The sequence below is a fragment of the Phallusia mammillata genome, chromosome 1 (assembly GCF_965637545.1).
Source record: "Phallusia mammillata chromosome 1, kaPhaMamm4.hap1.1, whole genome shotgun sequence".
In the NCBI taxonomy this organism is placed as follows: Eukaryota; Metazoa; Chordata; class Ascidiacea; order Phlebobranchia; family Ascidiidae; genus Phallusia; species Phallusia mammillata.
In genome coordinates, this window is record NC_137252.1 from 2008491 (window position 1) to 2024303 (window position 15813).

General features: G+C 36.7%; 3 protein-coding genes across 3 annotated transcripts; all 3 read right to left on the bottom strand.

Annotated features, from left to right (window-relative positions):
* Positions 1-1390: 1390 nt before the first annotated feature.
* On the bottom strand, positions 1391-3950 carry LOC145230961 (uncharacterized). Its single transcript, XM_080096313.1, has 6 exons — positions 3747-3950; positions 3463-3684; positions 3171-3401; positions 2841-2954; positions 2661-2766; positions 1391-2538 (listed from the first exon to the last, which is right to left on the bottom strand). The coding sequence occupies exons 1-6, from the start codon at positions 3790-3792 to the stop codon at positions 2397-2399; spliced, it is 861 nt and encodes a 286-aa protein (XP_079952439.1). The 5' UTR covers positions 3793-3950; the 3' UTR covers positions 1391-2396.
* A 1272-nt stretch (positions 3951-5222) lies between these two features.
* Positions 5223-7818, bottom strand: LOC145209229 (uncharacterized). The gene is made up of 9 exons (XM_080079502.1): positions 7717-7818; positions 7433-7654; positions 7141-7371; positions 6643-6864; positions 6248-6487; positions 5841-6014; positions 5569-5683; positions 5386-5507; positions 5223-5326 (listed from the first exon to the last, which is right to left on the bottom strand). The coding sequence occupies exons 1-9, from the start codon at positions 7760-7762 to the stop codon at positions 5223-5225; spliced, it is 1476 nt and encodes a 491-aa protein (XP_079935628.1). The 5' UTR covers positions 7763-7818.
* A 4734-nt stretch (positions 7819-12552) lies between these two features.
* LOC145209231 (uncharacterized) lies at positions 12553-14715 on the bottom strand. The gene is made up of 4 exons (XM_080079503.1): positions 14612-14715; positions 13585-13809; positions 12753-12989; positions 12553-12581 (listed from the first exon to the last, which is right to left on the bottom strand). The coding sequence occupies exons 1-4, from the start codon at positions 14712-14714 to the stop codon at positions 12553-12555; spliced, it is 594 nt and encodes a 197-aa protein (XP_079935629.1). The 5' UTR covers position 14715.
* Positions 14716-15813: the final 1098 nt, after the last annotated feature.

Consider the following 15813-nt stretch of genomic DNA (forward strand, 5'->3'; position numbering starts at 1 on the left):
ACAGAAAGGACCCGATTTCCACCATTTCCTACCTACGACAATAACACAATAGATATTCTGTTTTGTTGGCAAGATTATGTAGCAGATACATACCTGGGTTATCCGGTGTATAAAAACTGTAATGGTTTGCCGTATGTCCAACAGTGTCGGATTGCAAAACCTTAAACATCAGCATAAGATTAGTTCGGTTGGGAATATTGTAATCCAAATTCCAGTTGCAATGGTGCCTAGCATAACCAGTCGCGTGTATCAAGTACCCTGATCTGTTTGAAGTGGGAAGTCGGAGGCAATAAGTTGCTGCAAAGCTGATGAAAACTGCACCAAAACATCAAAAAATAAACACTTATATACTGATGGAGTAGAAAAATATTCCCTTACCACTTCAAATGATGCAAATACGTTTAAAGCATCGCCGCTGAACAGCGTTTAAGCTAAGGAAAACAAGCATTGTTAAGTCGCTAATTAAAAACACAATAAGAAAGTTAAATATATCTTGCAAAATCGCCAAAGCGCTACAAAAAGCGTGTTTGCAACAAACAACTGCACATGCTTCTTGACATCAATTCAGAAAAGTCAAGTTTGGTTACACTACTCTTTCAGTCCAATGTACTCAGTAAGAAACAGCCTTTTTTGTTCAGTTGACTCAAATTTGTTTCTGCAAAACGAAGCAAGTAAGAGAAGGAAATTTATCTTCAGCGCCCAGCAAACACTGAGAGCACAATAGGTAGCTTTTCTTAACCGGTTAAGTTGCTTCAATGCTAATTTTTATAATTTATTCTCCGCCACACGTCATGGGATTATACGTGACGTGACCATTGTGGCACTTTCGCCTCTTTGTTCTCGATTTCCTGTTTAAAAAGCGTTTCTGTTTGTTTCAAAGCGTCCTATTTTGTGCGAAGGAGTAGTAGATGATGAGTCATTTAAAGATTAAAACTTTTAAGGCCTTCGAAAGCAAAACACTCGATGGTTAATTGTTTGCCAGCATTCACTTTTTAAACAAATAATTTTTTTTAACAATGAATAGTTCCATTTTTACCAACATTATCCAGTTGGTTTCATAGCTACACAAACAAACGCGGAAACTAATTTTAGTTCAAGGAAACCTATTCGAGTCAGGTGAAACCAAACTGTGCCATCCGGGTTACACAACAAGTCAGTTAGAATAGCACGGTGAGTCATTTGATGCAAAGGCATATTTCTCTGTTTCACCCCTTTCACAATGCTTTCCTCAAACCCAGGTGTGGCACAACCAGTCGGTCCGGGCAGCACACTACAAAGACATAGATTTCTTTTTTCGATACACAACATGTCCTCAAACCGTAAACGTAAACAACCATGTCGACAAACATATCCTTTGTTAGTGCCAGAACACCTGACAAATAAGGTTTGGTTGAGATATCAATGGGGAAAGTAAAAATACGTGCATGTGCCTCAAGCGGGGGGTTTAATTCAAAAAACAAATAAATAAATAAACTGAAATCTTGTAGCAAAAGTATGCGACGCGTGTCTTGGTTTACAGAACATAGTATTTTGGTTTAAGCAGCATAGAATTTTGGTTTACACAGCAGTAGTGTTAAAAATGTCAATGGTTGTAACACTGATGTTGGTGCTATGTGGTAAGTACATTCTGTACATACGTTTTACATGTTAAAAAATTTGACTTTTATGGTCTAAACAACAACTTTACAATTGTGCAACACCATGCAGACGGAAAAACAACATCACTAAATAAAAATGCGCCACAGTGTAAAAGCAAACATTGTAAAATTCTTCGATTTATGGGCTATAAACATTGTATTTTGTATGCCCGCAGATTGCAAAGGCTATGTCAATGCAAATTTTAATAGTAGCCATGGATTATTATCGGGTTAAACGTTATATGACCGGTTATTGTTTGGGACACAGACACTTAACACTTTGCGTCAGTTCCGTCTATTTTTTTCAGTTAAGCCATACTGTGTTCCATAGGCGTTGGAATATTTATTAAAACTGAGTGTATTCAACGTAACATTTCATCCCGTTGTATTTTAGTCTTAGTTATAATGTTGAATACAATTGAGCAACTTGCATACTACACACCTCATTAATATTATTACTATTTCACAAGAGTGTAAATGTAGACAAAAACGAATTAATCTGGTCTTTACCAGATAAAAGTTAAAATTCTAATCCAGTTTGTTTATTACGCTTATCTTATTTTTAAACAAACATCTTACAATAGCACAAATGTAACAATCAATAGCACAAAAAAGTAGAATATCTAAATAAATATTACAAAATAAATGTTTTTACGTTGGGCATCCGCTAAACGTCTACAGTTTCTGTGCGAAGTGTGTTCCAAGAATGAGTTACACATAAGGAAACAAGAATTCATGCTTTCTGAATTTGTCAGACGATTATTGGTTGTACAAAGCATTGTACACAGTCTCCGTTTCGAACGTTGGATTATTTGAGTGGTAAAGTTTGTTCACCACAATTTCTTTATCATGCGATTCGTTTGACGATTTGTCTCCAGTTTTGGGAGATCTGTCTTTTTTTCTGCATGACACAAAATTATAATAAGTTTTTCAAAATATGTGAAGATAGGCATCAATAAATTCTAATTTCTATACACTGCATTTTATCCCATGAAAGTTGCGTTAGCCTTCTTCATGGATTACCTTATTTTGACCAACAAGTACACAACAACTGTAGATGTCAACATCAGAAAAACAGCCAGAACCACAGAAATCCATAGAAATACAGACGGCTGTGGCGCAGTTGGACCTAGTGATAATGAATAATCTTTTTAAGTTTTGCCTCGTGAAAAAAGTTACAGTAACACCGTTTGCATGAGTCACCAGAAACTGCCGGTGTTCCTGTCATTGTTGTCGTCGTTTGGGTTTTCTCCGTTGGGTTTATCCATCTTTCAGCAGCTGAGTTGTTATGCGTTGATGTGTTCGATGTTACCACCACTTAAATAAAACAAACGTTTCAGGCGTTAAAGTGCAAATATTTTACCACTAAACTAGGCGAAGTGTTAAATTAAAATCCAGTTGTCCGCTCCAAATGAACAGTCACGGTTTTGTGCTTAAACATTATGTACCAGACAGAAGTTTTTAATAAGAAATTTTGGGACAGGCGGCTCGTAGCTAAAAACTAACAAACGTCATCCACTGAAACCACCTTACCAATATTGCGATCAACATTTGATACGTTCGCCTCACAGTCTACAAAATCAAACGACATCACAGCAGAATATAGCGCAAAGTCAGTTTTGACCACAGGAGGCCAGCTCACAGATTCTTGTATGACATTTTCACACAAGTCTGGTCTCGTATCTCCAGGTTTGCAGTTCTTCAAGCTGGAACCAGACTTTGCATAAATACGACAGAATGAACCTTTCTGCCACCATTTCCTGTCTACGATAAAAAAATAACAGATTTTCGTTATGGTTGGCAAGATAAAGTAACAGATAAAAACCTGGGTCATCCGGTGTGTAGAAATTGTAATGGTTTCCCCAAACTCCAACAGTGTCAGATTGTAAAACCTTAAAAAGCATCAAAATATTTGTTCGGTTCGGAGGATTGGAATCAAATTCCCAGTTGCAAAGTTCCCCATTATATCCAGTTGCGTGGATCAAGTACCCTGAGCTGTTTGAAGTGGGAAGTCGGAGGCAATAACTTGCTGCAAAGCTGATGAAAACTATAACAAAATATTTAAAAATAAACACTTAATTACTGATGATCAGAAAACTATTTCCTTACCACTTGAAATGATGCCAATATGTTTAAAACCTTGCTGAACAAACATTGTCAAATCGCTAACTTAAAACAGAATAGGAAAGTCAAATCTTACGAAGTCGTCAAAATGCTGTAAAAAGCGAGTTTTTTACAAACAACTTAACATGCTACTAACAAACAATTAACACGACATTAAATCAGAAAAGTCAAATTTGTTTACACTACTCTTTCAGTCCTATGTACTCAGTAAGAAACAGCCTTTTGGTTCAGTAGACTAACTTTGTTTCTGCCGAACTGAGCAAGTAAAAAAGGAAACTTCTCTACAGCAGCCAGCAAATATTGAGAGTACAATAGGTTACTTTGTTATTCGGTACGTGACGTGACCATTGTGACACTTTCGCCTCTTTGTTGTCCGATTTCCTGTTTGAAAAGCGATTCTGTTTGTTTCAAAACGTCGTATTTTGTCAGAAGAAGCATAGATGACGAGTCCAAGGATTAGGACTTCTGATTTAGAATTTTTTTACATTTTTTTCAATTAAGAAAGACCATTAAACACGGAAGAAACCACACATTAGTCCTAGACGTCCTGCCTTTACAAAGAAAGGCCTTCTAAAGCAAAATACGCTGTGGTTTCATGTTCGTCAGCATTCGCATTTATACGAACCATTGTTCTGTTGTTTTCGTAGCTATACACATAAACGCGGCAACTAATTTTAGTCCAAGGAAACATATCTTAGTCGGGTTGAACCAAACCGTGCCATTCAGGCCACACAACAAGTAGGTTAGAACAACAAGCTGAGTCATTTGATATGAAGGCATTTATCTCCACACCCCTTTCACAATGCTTTCCTCAAACCCAAGTGTGACACAACCGGTCGTTTTACAACGAACTTTATCATTCGTCCAAGCGCCCGAATTCTGGACAATTTTGAAGTTAATCAAGCATAAAGCATGGTATAATACAATTGCAAAGTAGATTTTCGACAAATGGTTGTTTAATTATGTTTATTTACAAAAACCCATTGTTTTTGCAAGAAATATACTTGCATGAATGTATTAACTGACAAAAATTTATCGTTGTGCAAAAAATAAACATTCCAATACGAAAGCTGGTAATTGTTCCAGATTAATGGGTGTGACTTACCTGCTATGTACGCCATTTTGCTATATTGTATCGCTCGAACAAAAGTTACATTTTTCGATCATACGTCAAAGCAAAATAAATTAGGCCGTGAAAAATGAATTAAATTCCTCATGAAAAAAACATAGTGGGCAAAACAAAAGCAGCGCAGTTTAAACCGATGACTCATGACAGTGAATCACAACAAACTTGGCATTGAAAACTTTAAGGGTGTTCATATTGTTTACAGTGCTTGCTGTATGATAATATTTGTACACAAATGGAATTACACAACAAATACAACACGAATCACACTATGAATCTCGAGGTTGCAACCTTCTGTTATAACCGAGATATTGCATTAAACGGTTTGTTTAATTCTAAGGCAGTTTATTAAAATCCATGTACTCCGGTGTAGGTTGTTGTATTGGGGCAAGATAATCAACGTTGTCGTGTACAGATGGAAACTCCACAGTGGCAAAGTCTACAAAACACAGAAGAAATTAACACCAATATTGGTTCCAGAATAAATATCGCTTTTACTGTGTTGTAATGGAGGCGGTTGAAAACTGGAAGGAGTTTCTTGGTTTTCACCATTGCTGTGCTGGCAAGGATGCTGTGTATTTTGCTTTTGACTCTCCCTTGTCGATAATTGGACCGAATTTCTAAACAACAGTTATATGACTACGACCCCAAGTGGTAAATCAACACAAATTCTTAACAAACCTGGAATTAATTTTGTTTTGTCTGTTTCGCCACAACGATATGATGAGCAGGAGACAAAATATGGCAAACACAGCAGTAGCTGTTGCAATAACTATGGTGTCAGTCGTAGAAAGACCTAAAACGCAAAATTATCGTGATGGTAAATTTGTTATAGTTTGCATAATTAGACATTTGCTGATTAAAATGGTTTGCTATCTGAGTTAAGCAAATACAACTCGTGGTTACATTGCAATACGATCTCTCCTTCAGTTTAAAATTTATAAAACTTTTACTCGAACAAGGAATTGGAACCTGAAGCAGTTTCATTTTAGAACACAAGTAGAGAAACATATTGGTAAGACCTTTGTCACAAGTTGTGCTGTCGAAAAGTGACGGTGTTCCTGCCTTAGTTGTTGTCTGGGCTGGGTTACTGGAGGTATGCAAAAGCGTACTTACAGCAAAGACATCTATAAAAAAATAAGTTAAACAAGTTTAATTACAAGAATATAGCTAAATATGTGTATCAATAAACACAAAAAAATAATGTTAAAATAGTATGATGATGAAGCCAAATTTATAGGCAATAAACTGGAAAAACAATTTATTAAATCTTAAATTCAGTTGAATTGGGGATGTTCTAAACCAGTATGGAAAACTATTTCAATAATCACAAAAATAGTGCTTCTAAGCTATGACTTGCCGTTGTTGTCGTGCATAACTTTTGTCGTAATATTCGCCTCACAATCTATGAACTGATATGACATAACTGCTGAGTAGAGTGTAAACTGTGTTTTAAATTCAGGTGGCCAATTTACAGATTCCTCGATAACCCGGTTGCACAGGTTAGACCGAGTTTCTCCAACTGAACAGTTCCTTGCGTTTGATCCACTGTGTACATACATGCGACACCATGGGATTGTCTGGCTGGACACTCTTTTACCTATGATAGACGATTCGTTACTACATGTCAAATGTTAACAATGTGGTAATGTGGTAACAGCCAACATTTAACAAAGTTTAACCCGTTCTTAAATGTAACTTATTGACTAAAAAAGAAAACGTAGTTAAAGTTTACAACAAAAAATCGTAAGTTACTTGGATCGTTGGGCAGCCAAAAGTAGTCTTGTATTGAAATTTTGCTCATATATTGGGCTGCAAACACTTTCAACACCATCATTAGGTTGCTTCTGTTCGAGATGGTACTGTTGAAGACCCATGTGCATGTAGCGCCCGGATAAGCGCCCAAATGAACCAAGTAACCGGATGAATTTGAAGTCTTCAGGGTAACACAGCTTTTATTCGCTGATGCCAGTACTCCTGTGAAATAAACTTTTTAGAAACACACATAACAATAGGTTCCGTTTAGCTTTTCCGTTTAGAATGCAATACCATATGTCACTTTATAGCGACCCACCGACACACTATTATAAAGAGAAGCGAAGTGTTAAATTCAAATCCAGTTGTCCGTTCCAAATGAACGGTCACGGTTTCGTGCTAACATTATATACCAGACAGAAGTTTTTAATAAGAAATTTTGGGATAGGCGGATCGTAGCTAAAAACTAACAAACGTCATCCACCGAAACCACCTTACCAATATTGCGATCAACATTTGATACGTTCGCCTCACAGTCCACAAAATCAAACGACATCACAGCAGAATATAGCGCAAAGTCCGTTTTGACCACAGGAGGCCAAATAACTGATTCTTGTATGACAATTTCACACAAGTCCGGTCTCTTATCTCCAGGTTTGCAGTTCGTCAAATTGGAACCAGACTTAACATAAATACGACAGAAAGGACCCGATTGCCACCACTTCGTTCCTACGACAACAAAATAACAGATCTTGGTTATGGTTGGAAAGATAAAGTAACAGATAAAAACCTGGGTCATCCGGTGTGTAGAAATTGTAATGGTTTCCCCAAACTCCAACAGTGTCAGATTGTAAAACCTTAAAAAGCATCAAAATATTTGTTCGGTTCGGAGGATTGTAATCAAATTCCCAGTTGCAAAGTTCCCCATTATATCCAGTTGCGTGTATCAAGTAACCTGAGCTGTTTGAAGTGGGAAGTCGGAGGCAATAACTTGCTGCAAAGCTGATGAAAACTAAAACAAAATATTTAAAAATAAACACTTAAATACTGATGATCAGAAAACTATTTCCTTACCACTTGAAATGATGCCAATATGTTTAAAACCTTGCTGAACAAACATTGTCAAATCGCTGACTTAAAACAGAATGGGAAAGTCAAATCTTACAAAGTCGTCAAAATGCTGTAAAAAACGAGTTTGTAACAAACAACTTAACATGCTTATTGACATTAAATCAGAAAAGTCAAATTTGATTACACTACTCTTTTAGTCTTATGTAGCCTACTAAGTAAGAAACAACCTTTTTGTTCAGTAGACTAACTTTGTTTCTGCCGAACTAAGCAAGTAAAAGAACGAAACTTCTCTACAGCAGCCAGCAAATACTGAAAGCACAATAGGTTACTTTCTTATTCAGGACGTGACGTGACCATTGTGACACTTTCGCCTCTTTGTTAATTTTAGTTCCAGGAAACTTATCTTAGTCGGGTTGAACCAAACCGTGCCATTCGGGTAACACAACAAGTCGGTGAGAACAACACATCACAAAGACATATTTTTTTCCATCCACAATCTCCCCCCAAACCGTAATCTAAAACAACCATGCCGACAGTTATATATATTTTGTTGAGCTTTACATGGAGAATTAGGTAAATCGGTGGGGGATTAATTCAAAAACTAAACAAATTGGAATATTGTAGCAAAAGTATGCGACATTTGGCTTGGTTTATACAGCGTAAAAGTTATTGCAAGGTAAGTAAAAAAGTTGCACTCATTTTAATCATCTCGTATTACATTTCGCTGTCTACAGTTTTTGCAAAAGATTTGTTGTATGTTTTTTTTTAATAACTTCTGGATCCTCAATAACGCAAATGAGAAAACCGTCAAGGAAAAGTAGACTACCAAGAAAACCAGAAAGTACATCAAAAGACCAGAAAGTACATCAAAAGACCCGTTAAAGACCCACTTTTATGAAGGGAAGCAAACAAATGAAAAAGGTGCTGGAAAAAAACAACGGTAGAGATGCAATTTGGTGACGCACAAAAATTTACAGATCGAATCAATCAGGCGTCAATAAGAAACGTATTCCGACGCAACTTATGTACAAGAGCAGTCGATCTGTCGAGAAGTACGTTGCTCAAAAAGTGAAACGTTTGCTAGCACATTCAAACAGACCTGATCCACCGATATAAGTTAATGCTGGTAAATTAATCCACACAAATGAATTACATCTTACACTTTTGGGATCACCCGTAGCATCTAGCACAGTGGTTCCCAAACTTTTCATGTTTTATTTAAAACGATCACGTTGCTATTATTTCGAGGGCTCGCGGTCCTTAAGCCTAAATGTGTATTTCATAAAAACAAAAGTTGATTGCAGGATTTTAGCTAGTTATGCAAAATTGCGCATAACAATCATTCAAAGACAGCATGTGACATCACAAACAGGACGAAAACATTACGATTGTGCGCGAACAATTGCATTTTTGATAGTTGTCATTCAATAAAGGCCATTGTTTAGCAATGGAGACAGTCGATTCTCAATTCTACTTTGATATAAATTTATTTAGTGGCACAAACTGACGACAAATAAGATTATAGAATTACTTTAACCGCTTCGCGGTTCCCCCAAATTGCCTCCCGGGCCCCTAAAGGACCGCGGACCTCAGTTTGGGAGCCGCTGATCTAGCAGAAACTCAAAACAGCTACAAGGTTGTTCAATTTGCAGTTATGTGCTAACTTCCACATAACAGGGTTCACACGATAAATCTTCTATTCTGAGCGTACTCACCGCAAAGCAGAAACATTAATGTTATCATCGATATCATTTTCTTAGATGTGGAAACCCCAATAACAATGCTGTGCCTAAAAAAAAGAATAAGTTATATGGCATAATTTAGCAAGTCTGAAAATTGCTTTGATATTCACACCCAAAACTCAAGTTTCAACGCCCATTTTATTGAGTGATTTTCCTGCATATTTCGATCATATGCAAACAACACACATTTTACTAAGTTGCTCAATCTATTGTTCGTTATGGTCCTTTGTTGGGAGCTTGAATCATTCAGTGCAGCTTGCAGTTAAGACAGGAAACACCTCATGGTTATAATGGATGCACAACTTTTAGAACCACACGAACTTTCGACCCGGGTATTGTTTTTCGGTTCAGGTTATTGTGTTTGTGGAGTGCTGCAACAAGAATGTACAGAAGCGCACAAGGTGGACACGCCTCTGCCGTCTACCGTTTTACTTTTAGGTAGTCCAACTTAGAACCTGGCGAAACACTTTACCCTAATTTTTTGGCGAATTTTTTGGCGGGCACACTGATTTAAGTGTTGAGAGTTTAAACTAATTTGTAAAAGCTGCCATGGCCCAAACAACCAAGCATGAAACGCTCGGCTCGTCAACTTTGACGTAAAATCGTTGTTCACCAACTTACCAGTTGATTTGGCGGAGAAAACCGCTGGAAATTTCAGTCCTCCATTTGAAACTTTTTTCAGAAAAACTATACTTTAAAAGGAGAAACTGTGTTTATAAAATTTCATTCATTGAATTTCCATTTAGGTGTCTTTACTTTTCCATTGGCAAAAGTCTTTGAATTTTAAATTAGTAATAAAGACACAAATTTGATCAAAAACAGACTTTGATTCTTGAATTACTCGTTTTATTTCCAACAATCTCATACGTCCGCTATGTCTTAAACCTAAGTTTTATGCAAGATTGGAAATGTAATATTAAACATGAATTGTCAAACTTCAATAAACAGGATTATGTCATGTTATTTATTACAACAAATTTGACTTTTGTGGTCTGAACAGTTTGCAACTGAGCAACACGCATACAGACGGAAAAACACTGTCACTTAATAAAGAAATGCGCCACAGTGTAAAAGCAAAAAAAGTATTCTTAAAAACTTTTTAATATCGTATAGTCAATAAACATATCGTATAGTCAATAAACACTCACATACACAAGTATAAATCATACAAATTACAGTGGGTTTTTAAATAGCAAGCATTTAATAAAACGGTTTTGGAGAGGAATTCAAGTTTTACTTGCTAATGTCCACAGGGTTGCCTGTTTTTATTTTGCAAATGCGTGCAAACCAACCTAGCAAATTCGACAAAATAAGCACAGATCTAAACTGAAGATGCTTATAGCTAGGAGATTGACGCACATGTTTATGCACGGGATTTTGAGTATATTTATCAAACATATTCATCAAATCTATGATGTTTTCGTGACTAGATAGAATAGATAGACAACAAAACACATTCACTTACAAGCATAGTTCATGAAAAGTGCAGGGGATTTTTTAAAAAGAGCAAGCATTTCACAAAAACAAACGATTATGCAACTTTATTACGCCTTACGCAAATCCAAAAAAAAGTATAGAAATAAACGGAATACAAATCCTTTCACAGTCCGGCCGATAAAAAAGAATATCAATGACTTTCATTGATTTAAACTGTTTTATTAAGGGTTAAACAACAGCATATGCATTAAACTTCATCAACCCTCGATCATACGAAAACAAAATATCGCAAATCACACTGATTCAAGACCACCCGCCCACGTTTACGTTTAACCCATTGGTGCGTGGTACAGGTCATTGTACACGGTTTCTTTCTCTGGTGGCAGATCGGACGATTGGTAAAGTTCGTTGTTGACCATTCCATTCGGTTGATCAGACGTGACTCCCCTCTTAACCGGAACACTGTAAACGTCATTTGGCGAACCACTCTGTGTTGTTGAGTTCTTCAACTTCCTGCAGTACATAGAATCATAAAAATAGTTATAAACTACTGGCGTGTGGATTAAATTATCTTGATCTAAATGCAAAGATATATTGTGCTAAGTCATTTTTCATGTTGTAATCTGTAACGACGCTTTTTCACACATTAACAGAATAAAAAAGGACAGTATGAGGCTCAAGGTAGAGCTGTCTTAATGTGAAACATAGAAGCGATGGTATGTTCCTCAAATTTGTACCATTTTTCAATAAACTTTCAGTACTTGGAGGCAAATATTCTCCATATTTTTGCACCGGTAAACAGACATGGCAAGATAGTTTTAAAATAAAAAACTACTTTTAAAATAAAAACGTATAAAATCATGCAGTATTGATTCCACATTTTGCCCAGTAGTTTACCTGTTTTGAAACAGCAAGAAAATCAATCCTGCCCAGCTGACCACCAGCAAACAAGCAAGGGCAATGGACAACCACAAGTACGTTGCTCCAGCAGTTGTTTTATCCGTTGCTCCAGTTACTACCGTAATAGGACTACCTATACAATTGTAAAACATATTTGCTAAAAGGTAAAAGGCAGACGATAATACGATAATAAACAATACTCGGTTTGTGTGCAGCTAAGTTTATCTTAGACATTCAATTATAAGACTTAGGATACTACAGGATGTTGTAACCAAAAAGTTCCTCTGCTGCATTTACTGCTTATGGATACTTCCATAGACAATTGAAGAAGGAAGTAAATGTCATGTAGAAATACAAACATCCTGGTTACTCTGAAGCTGTGGCAACTTGATATATAGAGCACCAAATAGTGGCTATAACGTCTAAAATTTTGTTACCTTATTGGCTCATATATGTAAACCAATATGGAGTGCATCAATAACTAGTAACAGCCAACTAGAAACCACAAACACAGGAAACAGGTAACGTCATATCAGCTTGACTTTAGACACGTCACACACAATTTACCGTCCACGGGTGTTTTCGATGTACTTCCTGGTGAACTGGTTGCAGCCGGTTCAGTAGTTTCATGACTTGCGACGGTTGTTGTGATGTTAGAGTTATTTGTAGATGATCCAGGAGCGATAACCACTGCACATAACAATAATATGTTTGAAATAATTTCACAAAAAATCATTTTTCCAACCGTCATGTCAGTGCATCAAGTTTGCTTCAATTTAAAGCTGTATCCTAAATACAAATTGTCGGGAGAGTTAAGGTCCACAAAATATTAACTTGTAAAAGAGTCAAACTAACTAAAATGCAGTTAGAACTTGGTTGTGCATTATAACTATTTGTTTGGACCTTTTGGCACTTTGGGTAAAAAGTTTTTACTAAAAACTATAACAAGCAAATACTTGCCATTGTCTTGCATGACGTTTGACGTCACATTCGCTTCACAATCAATAAAGTGATATGACATCACTGCTGAGTAGAGTGCGAATTTTGTTTTAAATTGAGGTGGCCAAGTTGCAGATTCCTCGATAACCCGGTTGCACAGGTTGGAGCGTGTTTCGCCAACTAAACAGTTTGTTGCGTTTGATCCGCTTTGCACGTAGATGCGACACCATGTGATTATTTCGCTGGATACTCTTTTACCTGTGATTTCAAAACATCCTTTCAAAACAGTTGCTAAAGAAATAAATTTGAAAAAAGGGGGTAATGTACAAGTGTTGTGGTGACTGCTAATGGTGTTTAAAGCCATGATAAAATGATAAACTCTTTTGCGTCACTATTTTTCCTATAGTATAATCAAGTGTTACAACATGCAATTTTAATCTAACGCATAAGCATCTAACGCATAAGCGCCGACACGTTATCGCAAGCGCCCCTCATTGAAATTAATTTTTTCTCTAATTTAACATTTTTTGTCGAATTCTGGTGAATGTCTAAAAATGTATCTAAGTAAAGGAGAGCAATTGCTCTCTTAAGTCAACAATTGTCTAAATTTAGACGTTAATGTATCAAGTGGTATTTCCATACTATCTGCCGTTTTGCTCTATTTCGAACAAACAGAATGCTACACATGATAAAAGTGTGATGGATGCGTGGCTAAGCGGGGATTTTATACATCGCAAAGTGTTTCAGGTTTTATTGCACAGTACATAATTTATACTTATATGTACACAATTATTTAATATAGTAGGTTAGCGTCGAAATTTCGCACCATTAACTTGATACAACGGTAAGTTACTTGGATCGTTGGGCAGCCAAAAGTAATCATTATGATTCCATAATTTGCCAGTATATTCGGCTGCAAACACTTTCAACACCATCATTAGGTTGCTTCTGTTCGACACGGTATAGTTGAAGTCCCATGTGCATGTGATACCAGAATAATCGCCCAAATGAACCAGGTAGCCGGAGGAGTTTGAAGTCTTCAGGGTGACACAGCTTTTATTTGCTGATGCAAGTACTCCTGTGAAAATCAGCGATTTTAAAACAAACGTAATCAATTGGTTCCGTTGAGCAGAAAACTAAAAGAGGTTGAAACGTTGCTGTTATAGTTAACTAAGTGGCAATTAGTTTCTAGAAATTGTGGTAAAAGAACATGCTATACGATATGTTACGTCATATCCCCAAACTACCATTACGAAGGAGAGGAAACTATTCAAACGTTGCAGGAAACTTTATTGGTCCAAGCCTATTAAAGTGGCAATACTTACAAATAGTTGCGAGACTGTTTGTGTTTCTTTACTTGTTGAATTATTTTCATCTTAGGTATACAATGCGTGGTTCTACATATTCTTAGCACGACAATATAAACCAATGATTGTGTATATCACAACAATTTAGCATTCCTGCTATCGTCAGGTAATACAAAACCAATAGGAGGGGTTTAACTTGGTAACGGACAACATAAAAAGCGGCACAAAGTTACAATTAAAAGCAATAACAAGAAACCCATCCTGACACAACACATACACACGAACAAGTCAAACGTTTGCTCGCACATTCAAGGGCACCCGACCCACCGAGTTAAATTCTCTAACCCTGAAGTATTGCTAGGTTATTTACATACCGATATAAGTTGGTAAAATACCACAAAACTTGCGCTTTTCACTTTTAGAAATATCTTTGCAGTTTGCAACTAGCCCAGGAAATAGAAATACAATCAAACTGTCACGCTAAGCTGCTTAAAGCTTGTGCAATTTATAGTTATGTACAAAACTTGTAGATACCAGAAGCTTACACTATAAATGTACTATAAACGTACTCACCGCAAAGCAAAAACAGTAACGTTATCATCAATGACATTTTCTTAGATGAAGAAATCCTAATAACAATGCTGTGGTAAAGATTTAAGAGCAAGTAATATGACATAAGCTTAGGTTTGCAATATTAAGATATTGCATTATCTCTCTTTCTTTACTATTCACACATTTTGTTAAGTGCTTAATATGATAAGTAATTTCTCAGTATATTTATTTCATACGTAAACAACACACGTTTTACCACAAGTGTATTATTTGTTATGGTTGTTTGTTGCAAGCCTCGTTTATACAGTGTAAACAGCAGGAAGCAACCCGCGGTTATCATAGATGGCAGATACGCAACTTATGTGACTCACTGCACGAACTTTAGACGCGATTGTTACTTTTCAGTTCAATGGTTATAGTACTTTCGTATCTTTTGTATGCATAACCCTTTCATGCTAGACAAAACGCATTGATGATCTGCGAGCTTAACATAAACGTTTGACTGCTGTTATTTACAACGTTTAGATGAACTGACTGAAAACTGTAAAACTTTTGGTCAAAAAATGGAAGTAATAGCGATATGCTTAATTCTATTTACCGTCTGATAATTAAGTTTGTCGCTTCATTATTATTGCCATATGTCCGATGCCGAACTGAGTGAATCATGCTACGGAAAAATAAAGCAGGCCTAAATGCTTCGAGGCGATAGGTGTGGGGGAAATCCAAACACAAATATTAATTACAAATAATATGCGACGCCTCGTTTGCTGCGGTTTCAGTTGCAATGCATTTTGACGGGGGGCGAAAAGAACATGTGGAAATTTTTACTTAATTAGGTTGCACATAAGTTTGTCCCTAAACGAACAAAGGAATCTCTGTATTTATCCGAACCGCCTTTACAACATTTAAGTGTCATCCACTCAGTTGACTATCTGTGTTGCTTTCAGGCGTACGTGACGACGGGTTTAGATGCCCTTCAGCGCCAACTGATGGTGAGTATCCAGTCACATCTTAATTCAGTGGTTCGAAAATTTTGTCGGTTGAACAACCCAAAACAAAGTCACGACTAACAGTCAAACAAGAAATTTAATGATAGCAAAATAATGATTTAACCGCACACACGGGTTTGGCTTTGGAGCTCACTGACGCGAAGCAGACAACACAACTAGCGCTACGTCACGGGAGGGGCTGCGCGAGCCACAGCCCCCTCTCACCTATTTCGC

Bases quoted from the DNA above. Each gene is read 5' to 3' on its own strand.
- LOC145230961 (XM_080096313.1), bottom strand. From the start codon at position 3,792: ATGTTTGTTCAGCAAGGTTTTAAACATATTGGCATCATTTCAAGTG. The intron at 2,955-3,170 runs GTAAGGTGGTTT...GTTTTATTTAAG, and splicing joins AAATGTTGATCGCAATATTG to TGGTGGTAACATCGAACACA. The intron at 2,539-2,660 runs GTAATCCATGAA...TGTGTCATGCAG, and splicing joins TACTTGTTGGTCAAAATAAG to AAAAAAAGACAGATCTCCCA.
- LOC145209229 (XM_080079502.1), bottom strand. From the start codon at position 7,762: ATGTTTGTTCAGCAAGGTTTTAAACATATTGGCATCATTTCAAGTG. The intron at 7,655-7,716 runs GTAAGGAAATAG...ATTTTGTTTTAG, and splicing joins TATTGGCATCATTTCAAGTG to TTTTCATCAGCTTTGCAGCA. The intron at 6,488-6,642 runs GTAACTTACGAT...CGTCTATCATAG, and splicing joins TTGGCTGCCCAACGATCCAA to GTAAAAGAGTGTCCAGCCAG.
- LOC145209231 (XM_080079503.1), bottom strand. From the start codon at position 14,714: ATGTCATATTACTTGCTCTTAAATCTTTACCACAGCATTGTTATTAGG. The intron at 12,990-13,584 runs GTAACTTACCGT...TTGAAATCACAG, and splicing joins TTGGCTGCCCAACGATCCAA to GTAAAAGAGTATCCAGCGAA. The intron at 12,582-12,752 runs GCAAGTATTTGC...ATTTGTATTTAG, and splicing joins AAACGTCATGCAAGACAATG to GATACAGCTTTAAATTGAAG.